The 27,641-nt window shown below is 44.7% G+C and overlaps 1 protein-coding gene across 5 annotated transcripts in view; it reads left to right on the top strand.

The window, feature by feature from the left end:
- ncor1 (nuclear receptor corepressor 1) overlaps nucleotides 1–27,641 on the top strand; it is a 122,530-nt gene that overhangs the window by 52,541 nt on the left and 42,348 nt on the right. For 4 of the 5 annotated variants that reach the window (XM_055873432.1, XM_055873425.1, XM_055873439.1 and 1 more), the window contains exons 11-14: nucleotides 1,465–1,555; nucleotides 3,496–3,674; nucleotides 10,005–10,059; nucleotides 10,232–10,333. In XM_055873432.1, coding sequence (XP_055729407.1) covers nucleotides 1,465–1,555; nucleotides 3,496–3,674; nucleotides 10,005–10,059; nucleotides 10,232–10,333 — 427 coding nt within the window. Of the gene's footprint in view, nucleotides 1–1,464; nucleotides 1,556–3,495; nucleotides 3,675–10,004; nucleotides 10,060–10,231; nucleotides 10,334–19,063; nucleotides 19,200–27,641 lie in introns of those variants that run through there. The other variant, XM_055873446.1, reaches the window with a different exon arrangement.

The raw sequence follows: 27,641 nt of genomic DNA, 5'->3' as shown, positions 1-27,641 counted from the left end.
TTTCATAGTTTTGATGTCTTCACTATTATTTTACACTGTAGAAAATAGTAAAAACAAAGAAAATCCTGGAATGAGTAGGCGTGTCAACTTTTGACTGGTACTGTAAATCGGCTTAAATCTATGGTAACACTTGAAAATGGCTGTCTAGCAATGATCAACAACCAACTTGGCAGAGCTTGAAATAATTAAAAAAATAATAATGTGCAAATATTGTATCCTGGTGTACAATGCGCTTAAGCATTGTTCACATTGGCAGTTTGAAGTGACTCTAATCCCATTTATTTGCATATCTGATTAGAATCTGTAAATGTTCCTGTAGTCTGAACAGTTACAAAGCACTTGGAATCAAATAGTTCAATCCTTCGTAGGTGGTTTGACGTCATACAAATACGATTCCTGGTCATGTGACTTGTGTCTGAATGGTCAAATCTGATTTATTTGCCCTCAAGTGGTTTTTAGACTTATTCCGCATTTCTTTTTAATGGCTAGCTACTCTGTTGAAAGTTTGACAATAACATGTGGTAGCTAACTAGCTTGTTAATTGTTTACAAACAAATTAGCTGTATAGCTTTCTAGCACAATCACTAACTAGCTAGCTAGTTGACTGCTGTGACTAGCCAAAAAATACTTGTTTTGAAAGTTGGGTCATGTTATCCTTTGAGGTTTTAAGTGTTCTTACCCTAAGCCACTCCACACACACCCATCTTTACTATGACAACTAGCGTAGCCTTGTCAGCAAATTACTTCTATCTGAACCCACCCAAATCTGATTTGGTCACTTGTAACCGGTTGTTTGGGCAGTCGGTAGACCAAAATAAAACTGACTTGAGCATTACAGCTTGCAATGTGTGCAAGGATTTAGAGACTTACCCAGAAAGACTCACAGCTGTAATCGCTGCCAAAGGTGATTCTAACATGTATTGACTCAAGGGTGTGAATACTTATGCAAATGTATATTTCTAATACATTTGCAAAAATTTCTAAAAACATGATTTCACTTTGCCATTATAGGGTATTGTGTGTAGATGGGTAAGAGAAAAAACTATTTTAATCAATTTTGAATCAGGCTGTAATACAACAAAATGTGGAATAAGTCAAGGGGTATAAATACTTTCTGAATGCACTGTCAATGGCAGGTGGTTGAGAAGGAAGTTAACTTCCTGAATGCTAAAGCAACTTAATTTGTCCGCAGACCTAATGTTTTCCAAGCTTTGTTTGCAGATTTCTCAGAAAACCGGTTTGATACAGGATTGAGCCTTTTTTTCCTTGAAGGGAAAAGGTGACTGAAGGGTCATGAGGGAGGGACCCTATGTGACAATGTGATGGCACCTACCCAGTATTATGTGGAGGATGCGCAAGAGGGGATAATAATATGGGTTTTGAACAAGATTTCATCTGGTATTTTAAACAGTCATTTTGATTCCAGTAGTTTATTAATTTCCTTGTGTTTTGTTCTCCCGCTAGGGTTGGTCAGAGAGGAACTGGAATGTCTGCGACCATCGCCAGAAGCGAGCATGAGATTTCTGAAATCATCGACGGCCTTTCTGAACAGGAGGTGAGTGCTGTTAACTTTGAAACATCTCCGTTTGTCTGTAATAGCTCTTGTGGAAATGAACACACTTCACAAATATGAACATTCTTCACTGAACCATTGCCAAGTTTGAGTATTATTATGACCAAAGAGGTTGTCACCACCAACTGCCCAAAAATCCCCTTAAGGCATAGCCCACACTGATGTCATGATGGTCAAGACACTCTACTGATTATGAATAGTTACATTACACCGCTAAACGCATTACCACTTCCCCTAGTTCTCAGGAAGTGGAGCAGCGTCACTGGCTACGTCCTGTTCTTCACCCTTCTCCTGAAGTGTGCAGTTGCACACTTCCCACTTCCTGTAATGGATTTCACAAGGGTTAGAAGTCTCAATGCTTTTAAATTAATAACACTTGGTGAGAAGGGTTGAGAATCAGGATGCAGCCATTGAATCAAGTTGTAACAAGGTTAAAACCTCTCTGGGATATGTGGGACGCTAGCGTCCCACCTCGCCAACAACTAGTGAATTGCAGGGCGCCAAATTCAAAACAACAGAAATCTCATAATTAAAATTCCTCAAACATACAAGTATTATACACCATTTTAAAGATAAACTTCTCGTTAATCCAGCCACAGTGTCTGATTTCAAAAAGACTTTACGGCAAAAACACACCTTGCGATTATGTTAGGTCAGCGCCTAGTCACAGAAAAACATACAGCCATTTTCCAAAGAAGGAGATGGGTCACAAAAGACAGAAATAGCTTTAAAATTAATCACTAACCTTTGATGATCTTCACCGGAAGGCACTCCCAGGATTCCATGTTAGACAATAAATGTGTGTTTTGTTTGATAAAGTTAATCTTTATGTCCAAAAACCTCATTTGAAACTGGTGTGTTATGTTCAGAAATGCATTGTCTCAAACAAACATCCGGTGAAAGTGCAGAGAGCCACATCAAATTACAGAAATACTCATCATAAACACTGATAAAAGAAACAACTGTTAAACACACAATTAAAGATAAACTTCTCCTTAATGTAACCGCTGTGTCCGATTTCAAAAAGGCTTTACGGCGAAAGCACACCTTGCGATTATGTTAGGTCAGTGCCAAATCACAGAAAAACATGCAGCCATTTTCCAAAGAAGGAGAGGTGTCACAAAACTCAGAAATAGCGTTATAAATATTCACTTTGATGATCTTCATCGGAATGCACTCCTAGGAATCCCAGTTCAACAATAAATGTTTGTTTTGTTCGATAAAGTCCATCATTTATGTCCAAATACCTCCCTTTCCACCTGCGCGTTTAGCCCAGTAATCCAAATGCACATTGCGCAAGCAATTAGTTCAGACGAAAAGTCCAAAAAGTTATATTACAGTTTGTAGAAACATGTCAAATGATGTATAGAATCAATCTTTAGGATGTTTCAACCGGACAATTCCTTTGTCTTTTAGAAATGAAAAGGAACACAGCTCGCTCTCACCGCCGCACGCATGACTTAGCTCATGGCATTCTGCCAGACCTCTTAGTCAAACAGCTCTTATTCGCTCCCCCTTCATAGTAGAAGCCTGAAACAAGGTTCTGTTCTAAAGACTGTTGACATCTAATGGAAGCCGTAGGAAGTGCAATATGACCCCATAGACACTGTATATTGGATAGGCAAAGACTTGAAAACCTACAAACCTCAGATTTCCCACTTCCTGGTTGGATTCTTTCTCAGGTTTTTGCCTGCCATATGAGTTCTGTTATACTCACAGACATCATTCAAACAGTTTTAGAAACTTCAGAGTGTTTTCTATCCAAATCTACTAATTATATGCATATTCTAGCTTTTGGGCCTGAGTAGCAGGCAGTTTACTCTGGGCACCTTATTCATCCAAGCTACTCAATACTGCCCCCCAGTCCCAAAGAAGTTAACAAATGTAATCTCTAAACCCCTCCCCTCCCTCTTGTCCAATAGAACAACGAGAAGCAGATGAGACAACTGTCCGTCATCCCGCCCATGATGTACGACACAGAGCAGAGGCGAGTCAGGTTCATCAACATGAACGGCCTGATGGACGACCCAATGAAGGTGTACAAGGCTCGGCAGTTCATGAATGTGTGGACCGAACACGAGAAGGAGATTTTCAAGGAAAAGTGAGTTTGGTTGTCCTTAACAGGTTGTCTATAGTTGTCCTTTTTTAGTTACTTGTCATCCTATCTACAGTGCCAGTCAAAGTTTGGACACACCTACTCATTCCAGGGTTTTTCTTAATTTTTACTATTTTCTACATTGTATAATAATGAAGACATCAAAACTATTAAATACAACATATGGAATCATGTAGTAACCAAAAAAGTGTTAAACAAATCAAAATAGATTTTCTATTTGAGATTCTTCGAAGTAGCCAACTTTTGCTTTCGACAACGTTGCACACTCTTTTTTTTTTTTTTTTTTTTTTGGGGGGGGGTGGATCAGCTTAATATTGCGGAAAGAATGTTGCTTCCAATGTAATTGTCTGCATCATTTTCAATCCCCCATATTTTTTTGGGTAAATATATATATCCATTCACGTATGCATACATATACACATATATACATACACATACCTACATAGACATACATACTTTTTTTAAAGAGTATACCTTTATTATTATTCCCCGCAAACCCTACCACCGATCCCCCAATTGGAGTAAACTGATAAACATTTCTGTTTTTACCTTCAATTTATACATCTTATACACATTTTACAGACACAGTCTACTTTATAATAGTTCTCTCTTGTTTGTTCTTAGTCCTTCCTCTATTTCTGTTGTCCATCCAGTTTGATTTCCACTTGTAACTGTGCTATTTCACAATAGCTCCGCACCTATACACATTTCACAGATCCCGGATGCCCTACATCAGGGGTGTCAAACTCATTCCACGGAGGGCCTAGTGTCTGCAGGTTTTTGGTTTTTCCTTTCAATAAAGCCCTAGACAACCAGGTGTGGGGAGTTCCTAACTAATTAGTGATGTTAATTCATCAATCAAGTACAAGGGAGGAGCGAAAACCCGCAGACACTCGGCCCCCCGTGGAATGAGTTTGACACCTGTGCCCTACATTGTTTATCTTGTTATTAGTCCCACCCTTCAGCTCCACTCAACCTTTCCCATCTATCTTCCAACATCATCCATTTCGGATTTTTATTTGCCATATATTTTTCAACTGTGCTGTGATGCTTCACAAAAGATTTGAATCTTCCTATTCTCATAGCTTCCACGGATTGTAAATTAAAAATAAACATTTTTGCTAAAATAATTATTATATTATTGATTGATTGACTATGGCTTTTCAGATCCCCCAGTATTGCTATCTGTAGCGTTAGTTCTACGCAAATGTTGCAATTCTTCAACCATTCCTGGACCTGTGACCAAAAACGAGCTACATGCGGACAATACCAAAATAAATGGTCTAATGACTCTGCCTCCTCACAGCAGAATCTACAGAGCTGGGAAGATTGTATCCCCCATATATATAACATTCTATTAGTTGCAAGAATTTTGTACAATAATTTAAATTGAAAAATTCGAAGTTTTGAATCCGGCGTTGTTTTGCGTATCAATTCATAAACCATGTGCCATGGAATGGGTACATCGAAAATCTCGTCCCAACTATTTTGCAATTTATATGGCACAGCTGTAAGTTTTTTGGTCCTTAAATGAAATTGGTATATGTTTTTATTTATCACACTTTTCTTTAACCATTTATGTTCTTTAATATAAGGCCGACATACAAGTTCCTTACTTTTATCCCCTTCCACCTGCCTCTTCCATTTTTGTGGTAATGCTGCAATTAATTGGTTGTAATTTTGGGTAGAGCAGACATTTCCATATGTCTGTGTTAGCTGCATGTGTGACATTACTCCACCAGTCCTATTTATGATATCATTCACAAAAATTATACCTTTTTTAAACATTTCTTCGATAGAGTTTTTTTATCAATTACTATATTTGAATTTAACCACAAGATTTGTTGTACTATTTGTTCCGTCCTTTCAGGTGGATTAAACTGAAATTGCAACCAACTTTCTAAGGCTTGTTTAAAAAATAAAGATATTTTGGAGATTATTTCCTTTTCAAGCAACCGAAAGTGAGCAGGTGTAATCTGAATAAAGGGAAAAAGGCCCTTCTTGAACATAGGATGAGACATTCGTACCAATCTACTAGAGAACCAGTTTGGATTTAAGTATAACTTTTGTATGACTGATGCCTTTAGTGAGAGGTCTAATGCTTTAATATTTAATAATTTCTGCCCTCCGAATTCATATTCGTTATATAAATAGGCCCTTTTAATTTTATCTGGCTTGCCGTTCCAAATAAAATTGAATATTTTTTGTTCATATTTAAAAAGCAGGTCACTAGGTGTAGGCAAAACCATAAGCAAATAGGTAAACTGTGATATGATTAAAGAGTTAATCAGGGTGATTTTCCCACAAATAGACAGGTATTTTCCTTTCCATGGTAGCAAGATCTTATCTATTTTTGCTAACTTTCTATAAAAATTTATTGGAGTGAGATCATTTCTTTCTTTTGGGATTTGTATACCAAGTATGTCCACATCACCGTCAGACCATTTAATTGGTAAACTACATGGCAATGTAAAATGTGTATTTTACATTGCCATGTAGAGCGTTGCACACTCTTGGCATTCTCTCAACCAGCTTCATGAGGTAGTCACCTGGAATGAATTTCAATTAACAGGTGTGCCTTCTTCCCTCCTTAATGCATTTGAGCCAATCAGTTCTGTTGTGACAAGGTAGGGGTGGTATACAGAAGATAGCCCTATTTGGCAGAAGACCAAGTCCATAATATGTCAAGAACAGCTCAAATAAGCAAAGAGAAACAACAGTCCATCATTACTTTAAGACAATTTCAAGAACTTGAAAGTTCTTGAATGTTTCTTCAAGTGCAGTCACGTTAACCATCAAGCACTATGATGTAACTGGCTCTCATGAGGACCGCCGCAGGAAAGGAAGACCCAGAGTTACATCTGCTACAGAGGATACGTTTGTTAAGTTAAATGCACCTCAGATTGCAGCCAAATAAATGCTTCACAGAGTTCAAGTAACAGACACATCTCAACATCAACTGTTCAGGGGAGACTGTGTGAATCAGGCCTTCATGGTTGAATTGCTGCAAAGAAACCACTACTAATGGACACCAATAAACATAAGAGACTTGCTTGGGCCAAGAAACACGAGCAATGGACATAAGACCGGTGGAAATCTGTCCTTTGGTCTGATGAGACCAAATTTGAAATTCTTGGTTCCAATTGCCGTGTCTTTGTGAGGCGCAGAGTAGATGAACGGATGGTCTCTCCATGTGTGGTTCCCACAGTGAAGCATGGAGGAGGTGGTGTGAAGGTGTGGTGGTGCTTTGCTGGTGACACTGTCAGTGATTTATTTAGAATTCAAGGCACACTTAACCAGCATGGCTACCACAGATTCTGAAGTGATACGCCATCCCATCTGGTTTGCGCTTAGTGGGACTATCATTTGTTTTTCAACAGGACAATGACCCAAAACACACCTCCAGGCTATGTAAGGGCTACTCGACCAAGGATAGTGATGGAGTGCTGCATCAGATGATCTGGCCTTCTCAATCACCCAACCTCAACCCAATTGAGATGGTTTGGGATGAGTTGGACCGCAGAGTGAAGGAAAAGCAGCCAACAAGTGAACAGCATATGTGGGAACTCCAAGACTGTTGGAAAAGCATTCCAGGTGAAGCTGGTTGAGAGAATACCAAGAGTTTGCAAACTGTCAACAAGGCAAAGGGTGGCTACTTGAATAATCTAAAATATATTTTGGTTACTACATGATTCCATATGTGTTATTTCATATTTTTGTTGTCTTCACTATTATTCTGGTAAAAAGAAAAACCTTGAATGAGTAGGTGTGTCCAAACTTTTGACTGGTACTGTAAGTTTTCAGATCCCTCATTCAGTACTTTGTTTGTAGCACCTTTGGCAGCGATTACAGCCTTGAGTGTTCTTGGGTATGACGCTACAAACTTGGCACACCTGTATTTGTGGGGTTTCTCCCATTCTTCTTTACAGATCCTCTCAAGCACTGTCAGGCTGGATTGGGAGCGTCACTGCACAGCTATTTTCAGGTCTTTCCAGAGATGTTCTAGTCAGGGCTCTGGCTGGGCCAGTCAAGGACATTCGGAGACTTGTCCCGAAGCCACTCCTGCGTTGTCTTGGCTGTGTGCTTAGAGTCGTTGTCCTGTTGGAAGGTGAACCTTTGCCCCAGACTGAGGTCCTGAGCGCTCTGCAGCAGGTTTTCATCAAGGATCACTCTCTCTACTTTGCTCCGTTCATCTTTCCCTCGAACCTGACAAGTCTCCCAGTCCCTGCCACTGAAAACATCTCCACAGGCTGCCACCACCATGCTTCACCGTAGGGATGGTACCAGGTTTCATCCAGACGTGACGCTTGGCATTCAGGCCAAAGAGTTATATCTTAGTTTCATCAGACCAGAAAATCTTGTTTCTCATAATCTGAGAGTCTTTAGGTGCCTTTTGGCAAACTCCAAGCGGGCTTTCATGTGCCTTTTACTGAGGCGTGACTACCGTCTGGGCACTCTACCACAGAGGCCTGATTGGTGGAGTGCTGCAAAGATGGTTGTCCTTCTGGAAGGTTCTCCCATCTCCACAAAGATCTCTTGATCTCTGTCAGGGTGTGACCATTGGGTTCTTAGTCACCTCCCTGACCAAGGTCCTTTTCCCCCGATTTCTCAGTTTGCCCGGCCGGCCAGCTCTAGGAGGAGTCTTGGTGGTTCCATTTAAGAATGATGGTAGCCACTGTCTTTTTTGTGACCTTCAATGCTTCAGAAATTTGGCCTTCGACACAATCCTGTCTCGGAGCTCTACGGACAATTCCTTCGACCTCATGGCTTGGTTTTTGCTCAGACATGCGCTGTCAACAGTGGCTTGGTTTTTGCCATGATGTGGAACCTTATATAGACCGGTGTGTGCCTTTCCAAATCATGTCCATTCAATGGAATTTAACACCGGTTGACTCCAAGTTGTAGAAACATCTCAAGGATGATCAATAGAAACACGATGCTCCTCAGCTCAATTTCGAGTGTCATTACAAAGGGTATGAATACTTACAGTTGAAGTTGGAAGTTTAAATGTATTTGGCTAAGGTGTATGTAAACTGTTTTTCACAATTCTTGACATTTTAATCCTATTAAAAATTCCCTGTCTTAGGTCAGTTAGGATCACTACTTTTATTTTAAGAATGTGAAATGTCAGAATAATAGAGAATTATTTATTTCAGCTTTTATTTCTTTCATCACATTCCCAGTGGGTCAGAAGTTTACATACACTCAATTAGTATTTGGTAGCATTGCCTTTTAAATTATTTAACTTGGGTCAAACGTTTCAGGTAGTCTTCCACAAGCATCACACAATAACTTGGGTGAATTTTGGCCCATTCCTCCTGACAGAGCTGGTGTAACTGAGTCAGGTTTGTAGGCCTCCTTGCTCGCACACGCTTTTTCATTTCTACCCACAAATCTTCTATAGGATTGAGGTCAGGACTTTGTGATGGCCACTCCAATACGTTGACTTTGTTGTCCTTAAGCCATTTTGCCACAACTTTGGAAGTATGCTTGGGTTCATTGTCCATTTGGAAGACCCATTTGCGACCAAGCTTTAACTTCCTGACTGATGTCTTGAGATGTTGCTTCAATATATCCACATAATTTTCCTGCCTGATGATGCCGTCTATTTTGTGAAGTGCACCAGTCCCTCCTGCAGCAAAGCACCCCCACAACATGATGCTGCCTCCGGGACAAGGGAGTGGTTTTGGGTGGTGAATCTCGGTAACCGTGTTCCAGCCATTCAATCCTTGTGCCCACTCTGGGTGCTGTGCTCCCATGCTCCAACACTGACCTCGAAATGCAGAGTGCGCATTCAATAGTGTGTGTGAATAGAAATAAAAGTCCCATTGTTTCTGTCAGAATCAGAACTGGCAAAAAGCAAGGCGGGGCGAGAGGCCAATGAGACTTTGTTCAATATCCTGTATCCTATCCACAGGTACTTCTCTTACCTCTTTTGGCTAATGCTTTGTGGATAAAGAGAAATTCAAACAAATTAGTCCCTCCATAAAGATTTTCATTTTGTTTCCCATCACGAATCAAGTTCACTTGGAATTCTAGAATGTAAAATGTATTAATTGCCTGCTGGGTATGGAAAAGTGTTTAGCGACTGTAGCCTGCAATTTTTTTTAATGGAGCTCAGTGGCATCATAATTTGACATTGTTTTCTCTGACTTTGCAGAAGCTCTTTGGGTATGATTTTGAGAGGCAGTACTTTTCATTAGCAACATTCCTCGGCTGTATACCAAAACAAATGGCCGGCTGCCGTGAATCCCAGACTGTAGCTTTAATGTAGCTTTAACTGTGACTATTTTCTCTTCTTGTTTTTTCTCACAGGTTTGTTCAGCACCCAAAAAATTTTGGCCTCATTGCTTCCTATCTAGAGAGAAAGGTGAGCTACAGTGGATTTAATTCATTCTATTTTTACTCTGTAGTAACCTCCATTCTCTACTCTCCCCCAAACCCAAAAGCACATGGTTTGTATTTGTTATGTTGTCTGTTGTTAATAAAAATGTTCATGGGCTCATATGTCCCCCTGACTGTCATACCCTTTCACTTTGCAGTGTGTCTCCGATTGTGTCCTGTACTACTACTTGACCAAGAAGAACCAGAACTACAAGACGCTGGTGAGACGCAACTACGGAAGACGGCGAGGGAGAAACCAGGTGAGTTCTAGAAAGTATCTTCGCTAGGGAATGACTAAATGTATTTGTGTGTTCATGAATGGGCTTTGGAAATACCCAGAAAGGCTGTCTGGGTGGGATTTAACAAATGAATAATGCTTGGCATGCCAGAGGGGAAGACCCTTTTTGGTTTCACTCTATATATCATGTTAATGACGTAGCGTTTGTTTATCATCCACACCATGGTTTGTGTTGGGCTCTGGAGCAGGAGGCCCTCTAGTGTACAAATCTTATCTTGGCTTGTATTATTCGATCTTCCTACCACCCCATTTTTAGCCAACAGTGCCTCCCATCTCCTCCCTCCCTCTTTTCTCCCTCCCTCTCTCTGTGTAGAAGAGGGAGGGAGAACCACAGGGAGGAGTGTGAGATTTGGGAGCTGAGCGAGCGGAGGCTCTTGATGTGCTATGTGGGTAAATAAGAACCAGAACAGAGCTGGCTGAGACTGATTTATCCAATGGCTGGGGAGCAGCAGACATTCCCAGGAATCTGTTCTATCTGGTTGCCATAGTTGGGAGACTCAGTGTTGCTTTCCAGGGCCTGACGGAAGAGCGAGAGAGAGATTGAGAGGGAGGGAGAGAAAAAAGGAAAGTCATACTCCCTCTCTCTCTCTGAACTCACCCAGTTATCCTCTATTTGCCTTCCTTCTAACTGCTGAAATATGTTGATGCACAGCAATAGACTCTTTTTGTTTTGCTTTTTATTTTTCAAAGGGCTTAAGGTAATTTACTCATTTGGTTATGGTGAGAGACTTTTTAGAACCGTTTCTTTCCGCTAAAGGAGTGAGAGTTGCTTTTACATTGGGTAAGTTGCAGTCTTCACACAAGGTTATCTGTTGCCATGGAGCTCTGCTTACCAGCAGAGTGCCCGTGCTGTTTTAAACCAGACTTGTTTCATATTGTTTCCCTCTAATCACAAGAACATTGGAGGAGTTTTAATCAAGTAGGTTTATGCACATTTTGTAATTGGTTTGGTAATCGCCTGGTTCGGCGGTATTGTGCTCCCACATTCAAATTCATCAAGGCTCACTGCCTGAAGGGAAGAAAAAAACTAAGCCCTAGTTGGAGACTGCAGTTCAGTTGACAATTGAGTATTTTCCATTGGATTTGAGCAGTTGCCTGATTGTGGTTTAGCGTTACATAAGTGTGGTAGTGGTATACCCTGGGGCTGCTGTTGATACAGGCAGCCAGCCTTCACCCTGGGGCTGCTGTTGATACAGGCAGCCAGCCTTCACCCTGGGGCTGTTCCAGCCTCTCAGAGGTGAGCAGAGGCCAGGCGAGTCTATGGCAGGCTGGGGCATGGCAGCCTAGGGCAAAGGAGGGCACACGGGCATTACTCCTAGATAAGATAGGTGTGTGTGTGTGTGAGAGAGGGACTATTGTGTCTGAGACAGAACACCAATACTGCCTTTGTATAGAATTTATGGTATTTTGCCTATTTAAAGTAATTTGACAATGTTTTCATGACCCACTTACAAACAGGCCTTTTCTTTTTACCACATTCTTGCCTGCATATGGCTTTTATACCTCCCGTGTGTGTGACGAGTGGTAGTAGGGGTGTGCAGATGTGGGTGGGCATCTATTTTTTTTATAAATCCATTGAATATACACCATCAAAAATAAATGTATTTAGGCAGGTCCTAAGAAACATTGTAAGACTAATACAATTTATTTTCACAACAAACAACTTTCATTATGTTACGTCCAAATGAATGAAATCAATACTTATTTTAACCTTTTACGGGGGCAGCCCGACACCGGTACACTTATGACAACATCCAGCTCAAAGTGCAGGGCGCGAAATTCAAAATCTATTTTTTTTTAAACATTTAACTTTCACACATTAACAAGTCCAAGACACCAGATGAAAGGTGCACATCTTGTGAATCAAGCCAACATGTCCGATTCTTTAAATGTTTTACAGGGAAGACAAAATATGTAAATCTATTAGCTAACCACGTTAGCAAAAGACACAACTTTTCTAACTCCATCAGTTTCTTACTCCATCAGGTGCTATCACAAATTCGACCAAATAAAGATATAAATAGCCACTAACCAAGAAACAAATTCATCAGATGACAGTCTGATAACATATTTATTGTATAGCATATGTTTGTTCGAAAAATTTGCATATTTCATGTATAAACCATAGTTTACATTTCAGCTACAATCCGAAATTGCATCGAAAGCAGCCATAATATTTACAGACACCAACGTCAAATAGCTAATTACTCATCATAAAACATTTCTGAAAAATACATAGTCTGCAGCAATTGAAAGACAGGCATCTTGTGATTCCAAACAATATTTCCGATTTATTAAATGTTTTACAGCGAAAACAAAATGTATCGCTATATTAGCGTAGCTACAATAGACAGACACAATTGGGCGCCCACGGCCAGTTCACATGCACGACAGATATATGAAATAACATCATAAAATGGGTCTTACTTTTGCTGATCTTTCATCAGAATGTTGAAGGTGTCCTCTGTCCAGATGAGTCGTTGTTTCGATTCAGAATGGCAAATTTCCCTCTTCAATTAGCATTGGCACTAGCCGAGTGGCATAAATTTCTCCAACGTAAACACAGTCAGAGGACGGAACACGGCAAAACTCCCGAATAAAGTTTCAATAATCTGATTAAACTATATTGAAAAAACATACATTACGATGATATGGTCACATGTATCAAAAAAAATTCGAGCCGGAGATGTTAGCCGTTCGTTTCGAAGGCAAAACAGAAGTCAATCCCACTTCCTTCAGAGTACCGGAAGTGGACGGTCACGTCAAAGAAATAGGTTTTCTTCCACCACAGAACAAGATGAGCACAAAAATGTCTTCTCTGACATCCTCTTTACACCAATAGGAAAGCGTATAGAGTGTAAGTAGACTCCTAAGTGTCAAGACTATGTATAGGCATCAAGTTGAAAAGAGCATCGATTTCTGACATTTCACTTCCTGGTCATGAAAAGTGCTGCAGAAGGACTTCTGTTTCACTCAGAGAAATAATTCCAACTGTTTTAGAAACTAGAATGTGTTTTCTATTCAAAAAGAATAATAATATTCATATTGTACGAGCAAGATTTGATTAGGAGGCCGTTTGAAATGGGCACGATTTCACTGGCTACTCAACACTTTGCCTTGCAGCCATCAGACCACACCGATCACGGTCAACACATATATTTTGTAGTAAAAATATAATGGAATATAACATAATATTTTTTCCACACAACTTGTCCCCGGAACGTGTGGAACTGCTGTCATATTAAAGAAGAGCTCTTTTTTATATGACAGTGGTATCCACGTTTCATCTCTTTCCTACCGTCACTTCACTTTGTTAAGGAGCAGGCATAGGGTCTTACTCTCAATGTATCTTCATCATGAAACCGATTTTAGAAATTAAAAGCACTGCTATTTTCAAAAGCATGCGAGTGTCGTGTTCATGTTTTTACATTTACGCCATTTAGTAGACGTTCTTATCCAGAGCGACTTACCACATGAGTGCATTCATTTCATACGTTGTTTTTCTCCGTACTTGTCCCCCGTGGGAATCGAACCCGCAACCCTGGCATTGCAAGTGCCATGCTCTACTAACTGAGCCTCGCAACCTCTGCCGGCTCTTGGAGTTGACAAAACGCGATAATAGGCCTACACGTGATTTGGGCTACGTTTTTGCTAAATGTCTTATCAGTGATAGAGGAGTTATTTATACCACCTCTACTTATTGGCCCAGCCAGAAACCAATTAACCACATAGCCTATTCAGGCGGAGATTCAGTGAAGCTCAATCAATTGATTGAGACAAGTCAGTGACGTCACGGGTTTTTGGTTGGTAGTTGGCCTAGGATACTAAGCGACTGTGAGTGAAGAGAAAAATAATCTACTTGTTAAACTACTTAACATGCTGGCAAAATGTTCTAATAAATGAGCCAACTAGACAAGATGATCATGGGCAGCCCTCACCTCAACTTAGCTAACGTTTCCCCAGCCTAATTGTAGCCTAACCAATGTCCTAATGGAGATTCAGTGAAAACAAAAATCAGACATTGATTTATGGAGATGAGTCCCCACACTTGTCTCAAAGCAGCGTGTTAGCGCTGTCCCAATCAAGGCAGTGCTGAAATTATAATCTAGTTGACCACACAGAGGTAGGCTATTGCTTCAAATGTATTACAATGATTGGATGACTTTGAGTTTCAGTAAGCAACAATTTGATATATGCCTTCAAATGCATTTACATTTTCATCATTCAGTGATATTTATTCCCACAGTAATTCTTTATGGATCCATCCAGTTGTGGTTAGGAAAACGGTGCATGGGCCTCCCGAGTGGCACAGCGGTCTAAGGCACTGCAGTGCTTGAGGCGTCACTACAGACCTGGGTTCAATCCCAGGCTGTGTCACAACCAGCCGTGACAGGGAGTCCCATAGGGCAGCACACAATTTGGCCCAGCGTCGTCTGTGTTAGGGGAGGGTTTGGCTGGGGGGGCTTTACTTGGCTCATTGTGCTCTAGCGACTCCTTGTGGCGGCCCGGGCGCCTGCAGGCTGACTTCGGTCGTCAGTTGAACAGTGTTTCCTCCGACACATTGGTGCAGCTGGCTTCCGGGTTAAGCGGGCGGGTGTTAAGAAGCGTAGGTTGGTGGGTTATGTTTTGGAGGATGCATAGCTTTACTTTCGCCACTCCTGAGCCCATTGGTGGAGTTGCAGCGATGAGACAAGATTGTAATAGGATCGCAATTGGAAATCACGAAAAAGGGGTTACATTCTTTTTTTTAAGTACATACTTAGTGGTGCGCTATGCGAAGAGATGGGAGAAGTGACATGCCTCGCAAAGTTTAGAACTGACAGGAGGATGGTTAACTGGCGCTGCCTAGCAACCATTGAGTTTAATAGCATAGTGTGTGCCATTTACAGGTATGTTTTTAATACTAAGCCGTAGGCAGAAGTTAACCAAATTGCTTTGGTCGTTAGGCGGAAATAAACGTTTTGGCTTTGATACCGGCAATACCTTTCAGATATAAGGAAAAGGCGGAAAAATGTTGGCGGTATGGTAAAGTTGGCGGAACAACGTCTTAGTATGAAACTAATACAAGTCCCATCTATTAACTGCCATACTGGATTTTTTTATCATTGGTACACATTGTTTATGTTTGCAGGGTTATGATAATATGAACAAAATGCAGGTATAATGTTGTGAATTGTGGTACGCTGAACGCTGTGAGTCGATGATCGATCATCTCCATGACTCATCACCACCTGTGACGGATGTTTCTGACTAACATTTAACCTTGTTATGAAATTCCCAGCATAGATCTAACAGCTGATTTCATTCCCTATCATTCATTCCCTATCAGCTCATATGGTGTCTGAGCTCTCCTCTCTCCACTGGCTGTCTACCAGGAGGATAGACTGCCTTTGCTTTCCTTATGGAGATTTTCTACCTCATTGATGCCGACGCCTCTGGCCCCTGTGTGTGCATCTCATTGACGCATTTGGCTCTCTCTGGCCCTGTATGTACAGAACATTCTGTCTATGTATGGACTATGGCCCCAGCCAACCAAACACATAGATCCGGTCACAGAAGCGCAGATCACCAAGATGGAGTGGGACTACATCCGAGATGTCATAATCGGTTGATCTAGCAGTAGTGGTGCCTGTAGCCTCCAGACCAAATATCGCCCACCACCTGGAGAACATGGTTTGATTCACCGGGCCACCTCTTCTTACCTTCTCCCTCTCTGACATAGCACAGGGATCCAAACACGTCAGTTTTCGGCCAAATTCACCGTTTTGATCTCAATAGGTCATCCGCGGGGGGTCTGACGATAAAGTGTGCATCACCCATTGAGGTGATAGGCGCGAACAGATCCTCTCCGTGGGATCACTACATTCTCTCAATTAATGACAGAATGCACAGAATGCATCCCTACGTGTCTTACAAATAGAATATCAAGCAGAGTACAAAGCCTGATGTCAGATATGTCTTATTGGATGAAGCATTCTGATATTGTGTGACCGCTGTGAGCATCCAGCAGTATTCCCAGCCAGCCATTAGCCTACTCCGCTGCTTCTCACCGCACATCTCCATCAGGTTTAAAATGTTATTTAGCCGTAATGGCAAGCTGGGGTGTGCAGGCAGTGATGGGGTTTCTGTTACATTTGTTTAATTATTGGAGCAGCTCGCAGCGCGAGCTAAGTGGAGACGTATCGTTTCATTTCACCGGTAAGAACAAGCAGGGCCAGTCTGAGTAGGCTTCGCTGTCAAGCAGCCTCTGAGTGCCCCGCCATAGAGGAAAAACAGAGCACAGTGACAGTCATGCTTGCACCTTTACGCCACTGAAAACCACTCAAAGGTTATGCCCCATATTACTGGAGCTACATTCTCCCCTTTCTACCACGAATTGGCATACATTTTATATAGTTTTATAAACCATGTCGCTGGCCGTTTTATACTACTCACAGGCTGCAAGTTGTTCGTTTTATAACAAACAACAGTGTTTAGTCATGTTACTTGGCTAGCTAGCTAACAACATGGTACCTTGGCTATGCACAATGGCACAGGAAAAAATGTAAAAAGTAATAGACGGTCTACTCAAAGAGATGCTTCAAAAGGTAGGATGTATATGCCTAATCAATGTTATTCTATGCTAAATCTGAATAAAAATATATATTTTTATAATGTTCCTTAAATTATTTTTGGGCCTAACTTTTGGGAGCTGTGTGTGAGAGTGGTGTACGTGTTTGAGAGAGAATGATGTTTGTCAAGTGTTCTGAAAAGTAGGCTAAAGATGGTTTCATATAGGCCTAGTGTGTGTTAACCCTTACTGCATCATTATGCATTTATATTCCTGTCCAATCACAGGTAGACCTTTTGGATATGAGCAAATCAGCTATTTTCTGCAGTAACCTGTTCAATTGTACAGTAAATGTGTTGTGTAGAGGACATGTTTTTGTGCAGTGCGTTTAGAAAACGGGAACATGCATCCTGGGAGGGGAGTGACAAACCCTGTGGTATCACCATACTACTCGGTATTGTGGTACTTGGCCTGGTATTACGTCGTTAGTGAAATGTTGGCAACACCACTCAGTTTACAGATTTTTTTGCATGTTTCAGTGCACATTTTTTTGTCATCCTTTTGGCCACTCACCAGTTTGCATCACTGATAACACTGTTTTATCTGGAAAATATTTAACAATAAATTATGGTGGAGAGAAACAGGGTATATTCGATGTGAGAAATTGTTGGCGTGGCGCAGTTGTATTGGCGGTATCTTAATAGTTATAGTTTGTTACTTCACACGTTATAAGTGACATTGTGGTCCTTTCACTAGTGCGTTTCCCACTGCCTGGTGACCTTCATCAGTCTTACCTCGCCTGGCAGGGTAACAGCGTACAACTACAGGGTGGAGCCCCGAGTGGACTTCCCTACTTCTGAACCACTGGAGATGAATGCCACCAGTCAAGTGGTTAGAATGTGTGCATGAAGTACTTCTACTTGATCAAATAATAAACCAGTGTGTCAAGTCAGTGGACATTTCTGCTTTTACTACTTGAGCGCTCATTGAAGGATTGTCTGGCTTCTGTCAACTTCAATAAATAGTTGGAGGAAGCGAATGTCTTACCATATTTCAGTCTATGCAAGCAGCAGCCTCCGCTAACCCTGGATCATCTGATGTATGTATTTTAACAACAACAGAGAAGTCTCTGTTTGTCTGGAAGCCAGGAAGACCGATCACAAGTTTGGCTTTGGGTTCAGTGGAGGCAAGATGGGTCCACTGTCTAGCAGCCCTCAACATAATCATTCCAATAATCACAACTGTTAGCCTAGCTCTGCCAGAGTACAGAGTCACTATGGCCTTCTATGCAAATGCTTTTAGGAAGTCATTTCTTCTGTAATAGGGCTTCATAAAACTGCAGTGTGAACTTTGTGTTACAGGGCGGTATGTGTTTAAATGCATCATTGTTTATTGACAGGCCGTCTTCGTGAATAACAATTTAACTGACTTGCCTGTTTTTAAATAAAGTTAGATAAAGTAGACGTCTACTCATGTATTGCGGTATGCGTTTAAACTGCCCATTGACAGTGAAGTGAAAATGCCACGGCCTCGTCATTTGGTGGAAAGCAGCTCAGCCTGCCTAGGCCGGATGTTGTGCTGATCCAAACAAGCCGTTGGCTGGAGCTTTTGTAAATTCTCTGAAATTCCACAGAGAATGTGTGTAGAGTGACTTGCAAGAGGGAGGGAGGGAGGGAGGGAGGGCGAGCAATGGAAAAAGAGTTAGTAAAATAGCTAGAGAGAGAAAAGGAGAAAGAAGAAAACAAACCTGACAGTCTGCTTTGGGGGCTGGCTAGCCAGCTTGTATAAACTCATTTTTGCTAAACTTTTTTTCCCGTCTCCATTTCCTTTTTTTCTTTCCTGGCCGGTGAGGAGAGAGTCAACCCCCCCCCCCCCCCCCCCCCCCCCCCAGGAAAAGCAGAGTGGTACGCCCCAGTGATATGACAGGCCCAAAAAACTTGCTATGCTGCTGCGAGTGCCAATCAAAGAGAAGCGCTTGGCAGGGATTACCTTGAGTAACCCCCCATAGATTAGAGTGTGCATGTGAGATGGGCGATTTTTCAGGCGGCTTAAACGGCCTGATGACATGCTTTCCTGGAATATGTGCGGCAGTGCCGGGGCCAGGCAGCCCTTCTAAGGAGCTCTGCTTTGGTGCTGCTGTCCTGCTGTATCTGTACCGCTGCAATGGAGGTATCACTACCGCCACCGGGGGTCCGGCCAAACTCACACCCGCTACGCCTATAGGCTGTGGCTTGATCAATGGCAACAAGGTTTTTATGAACGACAAATGAGCTTGCAGGTATGTCGCTGCTGACTTTGAAGCTAGTACTGTGGTGTGTTGTCTGTCTGTCTCTCTCTCTCTGCTTGCTCGACTGATCTCTTTCTCCTCGTGCTCTTTTGCTCTCCCTCCCACTCTCTTTCAGTTGCTTGGACAGCCACAGTTGCTTGCATTTAACCTTACTTATAACACACGTTTAAAGTTACAACAGGAAACACTGTGTGGATTTCAGTACAGTTCCTGTTTTTTCTGTACTGTTGCACAATCACACAGTCTCATGGCTGCAGTGCACGGTGCCTGGTTTTTGCTGTTGTTGATGTAGGCTAGTTGCTTGTACAAATGTGCCTGCTGCCTGCAAATAGAGTTGGAGAGGAACTTCAGCAGCCCCTTTTTAGAGGTTGTGTGAGTCATTTTTTCCCCTTTCTATCATTCATCATGTTCAGGACTGACCCAGTAACCAGTGGAAATGTAGAGCACAGGGACTGCATGCTTCCCCTCTTTACTTAACTCTCTCTAGTGAAGATTCAAGAACATTTCAAAGTGCGATTCCTTTTTTATTGAAATCTCATATTTTTTTCATGCTAGACATTATGGATGTAGAATGGATCTGTTTTGAAATAGTAGTAGCTCATAGTTATTGCGCTAAAAGTAATTGCCAAACAATTGTACATTGGAGAAAAGCATACACAAAAAAAGTATTCATATTACACATTTCCAAAATGTCTGTCTCTCCACCAAACCTGTTGTGTGTCCCTCTGCTCGGCTCCCTGCATGGCAATGCGGAATGTTGAAATGGCTCCTGACTGGAATGGCTGTTATTTCATGAGGTGCCAGAGGCTGCTGACCTTCTCCTCCAGCCACGTCCTCCAGGGCCAAAGAGCGTGTGCTTGTGTGTGTGTGCATGTCATGGAGTCTTAAAGGTGACCTAGACATGAGCTGGAACCAAATCCCTGTGCAGTTTAATGGGAATTACTACCCTCAATAAAAGCCACATGGATGTTACTCTCATCTACAGCAAGTGGCAGGCTTTTACACTCACTCATACAGATGGCAGGAGAAGAAGTGGAGAAATATACATTGCGGACCGTTGAAAATCTTAATTGCCACGTCTGTCTTTACAACTACTCTCAACAATGCTTCCTTTTGTTGTAGATGCTATGGCAAGAAGAAGTGGGTTCTCTCCCTTGTTATTTTCTTAATCGCTTGGCAGCAGTCAAGCAGATCCCATTAGCTTTGGATACCAAAGAGAGCCAAGCCTTGCCCTCAACCTAAATTTTCAGGTGCCTACTTGGCACAGTGAACTGGATCATGACATGCAGGTTAAAATTGAATGAGCCACTGTTTTTGAGTCAGACCTAGGTTCAAGTACTATTCATTTCAGGTACTTTGAGCATTTGCTCTAACCTGCCAGGAGTGCCAGATGGGTGGGTTTTGCAGTTCTGGGACTATTCTATTTGTACGTGAAACCATGCAAGCGCAATAAAGCATGATCAATTATTTCAAATAGTATTTAAACCCAGGTCTGGAGCACAGTGCAGTGAAGAACAGACATTCTAGTGCATTTGTTGTGTAATTGGAATAGCCTATTGGCTCATAGGATCGTAAAAGGTCAAACTAAATTGTAGTTAGGTGGGTTAGATGGCTAGCGGTAGATATTATTTTCTGTAAAGGTTATTCTGTTTACTCTCTTGGCGAAGAAACCAAATCCGACTGAATTCTAGATGGAGAGTGTTTTCTAAAAGGGTTATTCTGTTTTCCCAGCTCATTTAAGTCAAGGTCATACTGAACTGAATTTAGGTAGATGATTGGATAGCTAGCGATAGACTGTAAGTAGTTGGGTGTTTTTGAACAGTTTATTTTGTTCCTTTTTTGTGTGGTACTTTTTTACCCCTTTTTCTCCCCAATTTCGTGGTATTCAATTGGTAGGTAGTCATGTCCCATCGCTGCAACTCGGTACAGAATCGGGAGAGGCGAAGGTCGAGAGCCATGCGTCCTCCAAAACACGCCCCCGCCAAACCGCACTGCTTCTTGACACACTGCTCGCTTAACCCTGAAGCTAGCCGCACCAATGTGTTGGAGGAAACATCGTACAGCTGGTGACCGAAGTCAGTGTGCATGCGCCCGGGCCTCCACAAGGAGCTTGCTAGAGTGCGATGGGAGAAGGACATCCCAGCCGGCCAAAACCTCCCCTAACCCAGACGATGGTGTGCCTGTTTGTGCACCGCCTCATGGGTCTCCTGGTCGCGGCCGGCTGCGACACAGCCCGGTATCGAACACGGATCTGTAGTGATTCCTCTAGCACTGTGATGCAGTGCCTTAGACGGCTGCGCCACTCAGGAGGCCCCTGTTCTTTTCTTTTTACAGTTGGTTGATAAGTGTGTGTGATGCTCCATTTTAAAAACTCCAGGGTAGGAAAAGACTTGGGGTTCAGTCATTTCCTAACTCAAACAGTGCTAGTGAATCAGCTAAAAGCGAGCAGGGGGGAAATTAAAACTCTGAAAATATTCAGACCAGGTCAGCGGGGAAAAAAGCTCTGTAAAAACCTGGCGGACCACAGGGCTCCATTGAGTTCTGGAGAACATCTGTAGTGTGGAAGGCAGCACTGAAAGCACTTGAGCAGAATGGGGAGAGAAAGCAGGAAAGCCGTTGTGGTGCACAGATGGCCTCCAAAACAAATGCAGGACCTCCCTGACCCCACCAGGACTGCCCTAGTGTGGAGGAATAACTTTAATAGAGAACTGAAACGTTTTAAATGGAGTGAAACAGGGAGCTAGCCTATAACCTGAACTTGTCCAATAGCAATAGATTTGTCTTGTTGCAAATGTGTTTTGTTTTGCTGAACACAACCCACGTCTACTTGGCCAAGTGGTCTCTATGCTATGTTCTGTCTGTAGAGGGAGCCCACCCCCCAATGTCATCTTTTATGCCGTCAAACTCATCCTTTTCTTGTCCCTCCTTTTTAAATGATCTCTCTCTCAGTTCAATTTGCTATATTGGCATAACAATGTACATATTGTCAAAGCTTACTTTGGATATTTACAATATGAAAATAATAAGAATCAAAATGGTCAACGGGACAACAGTAACAGCAATAACCAAGGGTCAAAATAACCATACATTGAACAATCACAATTAGCATACAGTAGAGGACATGTGCAGGTTGATTGGTCTGTCAGACACTGTCCCTCATCTTTATGGCAGGCAGCAATGTAGTGCGCTGCCAACCCACAGCTCTCTGCGTCCTCCCTCAACAGGTCGGGTAGCTTATTCTCATCAGAGAGGTCTCTGAAAGAGAGGTCTCTGAAACTTTGGAAAAGGGTTTCAAATTTGGAAAATGACACTCCCTAATCTCTATATTTAAAAAAAACATTTTGTCAGGAAATGCAGCTCTGTTTCTGCTGTTGTGCAGTGGTTACACAGCCTTTCCTCTACAGGGAGACAGGTTTTCCTGTGTTCTACCCTTCTCAATGGCAAGGCTGTGCTTACTGAGCCTGTTCTTTGTCAAGGTTTTTTCTAAGGTTTTGATCAGTAAGAATCAGTCTCTCTCTCTCTGACTCTCTCTCTCTCTCTTTGACTCTCTCTCTCTCTCTTTGACTCTCTCTCTCTCTCTCTCTGACTCTCTCTCTTTGACGCTCTCTCTCTCTTTGACGCTCTCTCTCTTTGACGCTCTCTCTCTGACGCTCTCTCTGACGCTCTCTCTGACGCTCTCTCTGACGCTCTCTCTGACGCTCTCTCTGACGCTCTCTCTCTCTGACGCTCTCTCTCTCTGACGCTCTCTCTCTCTGACGCTCTCTCTCTCTGACGCTCTCTCTCTCTGACGCTCTCTCTCTCTGACGCTCTCTCTCTCTGACGCTCTCTCTCTCTGACGCACTCTCTCTTTGACTCTCTGACTCTCTCTTTGACTCTCTGACTCTCTCTTTGACTCTCTGACTCTCTCTTTGACTCTCTGACTCTCTCTTTGACTCTCTGACTCTCTCTTTGACTCTCTGACTCTCTCTTTGACTCTCTCGCTCTGACTCTCTCTCTCTTTGACTCTCTCTCTCTCTTTGACTCTCTCTCTCTCTTTGACTCTCTCTGACTCTCTCTTTGACTCTCTCTTTGACTCTGTCTCTGACTCTCTCTTTGACTCTGTCTCTGACTCTGTCTCTGACTCGCTCTCTCTCTCTCTCTCTCTGACTCAAATTCAAGCTGCTTTATTGGCATGAAAAACATTGTGTCAATATTGCCAAAGCAACAATGTATACAATATACATTGTAATACAATTATAAACAATGACAAATAATAATATAGAATGGCAGTAAATAATAATAAACAATTTAATATAAAAATAGTAACAATAAAATGGTAACAGTCAATAGTCGAATGAATGAATGACTCTCTCTCTCTCTCTCTTTGACTCTCTTCTCTCTCTCTTTGACTCTCGCTCTCTTTGACTCTCTCTGACTCGCTCTCTCTCTCTGACTCGCTCTCTCTCTCTGACTCGCTCTCTCTCTCTGACTCGCTCTCTCTCTCTGACTCGCTCTCTGACTCTCTCTCTCTGGCTCACTCTCTCTCTCTCTCTGGCTCTCTCTGACTCTCTTTGACTCGCGCTCTCTCTCTGACTCGCGCTCTCTCTCTGACTCGCGCTCTCTCTCTCTCTGGCTCTCTCTGACTCTCTTTGACTCGCGCTCTCTCTCTGACTCGCGCTCTCTCTCTGACTCGCGCTCTCTCTCTGACTCGCGCTCTCTCTCTGACTCGCGCTCTCTCTCTGACTCGCGCTCTCTCTCTGACTCGCGCTCTCTCTCTGACTCGCGCTCTCTCTCTGACTCGCGCTCTCTCTGACTCGCGCTCTCTCTGACTCGCGCTCTCTCTGACTCGCGCTCTCTCTCTGACTCGCGCTCTCTCTCTGGCTCGCGCTCTCTCTCTGGCTCGCGCTCTCTCTCTGGCTCGCGCTCTCTCTCTGGCTCGCGCTCTCTCTCTGGCTCGCGCTCTCTCTCTGGCTCGCGCTCTCTCTCTGACTCGCGCTCTCTCTCTGACTCGCGCTCTCTCTCTGACTCGCGCTCTCTCTGACTCGCGCTCTCTCTGACTCGCGCTCTCTCTCTGACTCGCGCTCTCTCTCTGGCTCGCGCTCTCTCTCTGGCTCGCGCTCTCTCTCTGGCTCGCGCTCTCTCTCTGGCTCGCGCTCTCTCTCTGGCTCGCGCTCTCTCTCTGGCTCGCGCTCTCTCTCTGGCTCGCGCTCTCTCTCTGGCTCGCGCTCTCTCTCTGGCTCGCTCTCTCTCTGGCTCGCTCTCTCTCTGGCTCGCTCTCTCTCTGGCTCGCTCTCTCTCTGGCTCGCTCTCTCTCTGGCTCGCTCTCTCTCTGACTCGCTCTGACTCGCACTCTCTCTCTCGCTCTGACTCGCTCTGACTCGCACTCTCTCTCTCGCTCTGACTCGCTCTGACTCGCTCTCTCTGTCTCGCTCTGACTCGCTCTGACTCGCTCTCTCTGTCTCTCACTCTCTCTCACTCTCTCTCTGACTCTCACTCTCTCTCTGACTCTCACTCACTCTCTCTCTGACTCTCACTCTCTCTCTGACTCTCACTCTCTCTCTGACTCTCACTCTGGCTCGCTCTCTCTGACTCGCTCGCTCGCTCTCTCGCTCTCTCTCTCTTTGACTCGCTCTCTCGCTCTTTGACTCGCTCTCTCGCTCTTTGACTCGCTCTCTCTATTTGACTCGCTCTCTCTATTTGACTCTCTCTTTGACTCTCTCTCTCTCTTTTGCTCTCACTCTGACTCTCTCTCTTTCGCTCTCACTCTGACCCTCTCTCTCTCTCTTTGACTCTCTCTCTCTTTGACTATCTCTTTCTCTGACTCTCCCTGACTCTCTCTCTGATTCTCTTTGACTCTCTCTCTGATTCTCTTTGACTCTCTCTCTGACTCTCTCTCTGACTCGGACTCTCTCGCTCTCTCTGACTCTCTCGCTCTCTCTGACTCGCTCTCTCTCTGACTCGCTCTCTCTCTGACTCGCTCTCTCTCTGACTCGCTCTCTGACTCGCTCTCTCTCTGACTCGCTCTCTCTCTGACTCGCTCTCTCTCTGACTCGCTCTGACTCGCACTCTCTCTCTCGCTCTGACTCGCTCTCTCTGACTCGCTCTCTGTCTCTCACTCTCTGACTCTCTCTCACTCTCTCTCTCTCACTCTGACTCGCTCGCTCTGACTCGCTCGCTCGCTCGCTCTCTCTGACTCGCTCGCTCTCTCTGACTCGCTCGCTCTCTCTGACTCGCTCGCTCTCTCTGACTCGCTCGCTCTCTCTGACTCGCTCGCTCTCTCTGGCTCGCTCTCTCTCTCTGGCTCGCTCTCTCTCTCTGGCTCGCTCTCTCTCTCTGGCTCGCTCTCTCTCTCTGGCTCGCTCTCTCTCTCTGGCTCGCTCTCTCTCTCTGGCTCGCTCTCATTGTCTGGCTCGCTCTCTCTTTGACTCGCTCTCTCTCTTTGACTCGCTCTCTATTTGACTCGCTCTCTCTATTTGACTCTCTCTTTGACTCTCTCGCTCTCTCTCTGACTCTCGGGCTCTCTCGGGCTCTCTGACTCTCGGGCTCTCTGACTCTCGGGCTCTCTCTGACTCTCGGGCTCTCTCTGACTCTCGGGCTCTCTCTGACTCTCGGGCTCTCTCTGACTCTCGGGCTCTCTCTGACTCTCGGGCTCTCTCTGACTCTCGGGCTCTCTCTCTGACTCGGGCTCTCTCGCTCTCTCTCTGACTCGGGCTCTCTCGCTCTCTCTCTGACTCGGGCTCTCTCGCTCTCTCTCTGACTCGGGCTCTCTCGCTCTCTCTCTGACTCCCGGGCTCTCTCGCTCTCTCTCTGACTCGGGCTCTCTCGCTCTCTCTCTGACTCGGGCTCTCTCGCTCTCTCTCTGACTCGGGCTCTCTCGCTCTCTCTCTGACTCCCGGGCTCTCTCGCTCTCTCTCTGACTCAGGCTCTCTCGCTCTCTCTCTGACTCAGGCTCTCTCGCTCTCTCTCTGACTCGGGCTCTCTCGCTCTCTCTCTGACTCGGGCTCTCTCGCTCTCTCTCTGACTCGGGCTCTCTCGCTCTCTCTCTGACTCGGGCTCTCTCGCTCTCTCTCTGACTCGGGCTCTCTCGCTCTCTCTCTGACTCTCGGGCTCTCTCGCTCTCTCTCTGACTCTCGGGCTCTCTCTGACTCTCGGGCTCTCTCGGGCTCTCTCTGACTCTCGGGCTCTCTCTGACTCTCGGGCTCTCTCGGGCTCTCTCTGACTCTCGGGCTCTCTCGGGCTCTCTCTGACTCTCGGGCTCTCTCTCTGACTCGGGCTCTCTCGCTCTCTCTCTGACTCGGGCTCTCTCGCTCTCTCTCTGACTCGGGCTCTCTCGCTCTCTCTCTGACTCGGGCTCTCTCGCTCTCTCTCTGACTCCCGGGCTCTCTCGCTCTCTCTCTGACTCGGGCTCTCTCGCTCTCTCTCTGACTCGGGCTCTCTCGCTCTCTCTCTGACTCGGGCTCTCTCGCTCTCTCTCTGACTCGGGCTCTCTCGCTCTCTCTCTGACTCGGGCTCTCTCGCTCTCTCTCTGACTCGGGCTCTCTCGCTCTCTCTCTGACTCGGGCTCTCTCGCTCTCTCTCTGACTCGGGCTCTCTCGCTCTCTCTCTGACTCGGGCTCTCTCGCTCTCTCTCTGACTCGGGCTCTCTCGCTCTCTCTCTGACTCGGGCTCTCTCGCTCTCTCTCTGACTCTCGGGCTCTCTCGCTCTCTCTCTGACTCTCGGGCTCTCTCGCTCTCTCTCTGACTCTCGGGCTCTCTCGGGCTCTCTCTGACTCTCGGGCTCTCTCGGGCTCTCTCGGGCTCTCTCTGACTCTCGGGCTCTCTCTGACTCTCGGGCTCTCTCGGGCTCTCTCTGACTCTCGGGCTCTCTCGGGCTCTCTCTGACTCTCGGGCTCTCTCTCTGACTCGGGCTCTCTCGCTCTCTCTCTGACTCGGGCTCTCTCGGGCTCTCTCTGGCTGACTCGGGCTCTCTCTGGCTGACTCGGGCTCTCTCTGGCTGACTCGGGCTCTCTCTGGCTGACTCGGGCTCTCTCTGGCTGACTCGGGCTCTCTCTGGCTGACTCGGGCTCTCTCTGGCTGACTCGGGCTCTCTCTGGCTGACTCGGGCTCTCTCTGGCTGACTCGGGCTCTCTCTGGCTGACTCGGGCTGTCTCTGGCTGACTCGGGCTCTCTCTGGCTGACTCGGGCTCTCTCTGGCTGACTCGGGCTGTCTCTGGCTGACTCGGGCTGTCTCTGGCTGACTCGGGCTGTCTCTGGCTGACTCGGGCTGTCTCTGGCTGACTCGGGCTCTCTCTGGCTGACTCGGGCTCTCTCTGGCTGACTCGGGCTCTCTCTGGCTGACTCGGGCTCTCTCTGGCTGACTCGGGCTCTCTCTGGCTGACTCGGGCTCTCTCTGGCTGACTCGGGCTCTCTCTGGCTGACTCGGGCTCTCTCTGGCTGACTCGGGCTCTCTCTGGC

Source organism: Salvelinus fontinalis, chromosome 2, assembly GCF_029448725.1.
Source record: "Salvelinus fontinalis isolate EN_2023a chromosome 2, ASM2944872v1, whole genome shotgun sequence".
Lineage (NCBI taxonomy): Eukaryota > Metazoa > Chordata > Actinopteri > Salmoniformes > Salmonidae > Salvelinus > Salvelinus fontinalis.
This window is presented reverse-complemented; position numbering and strand designations above follow the sequence as displayed.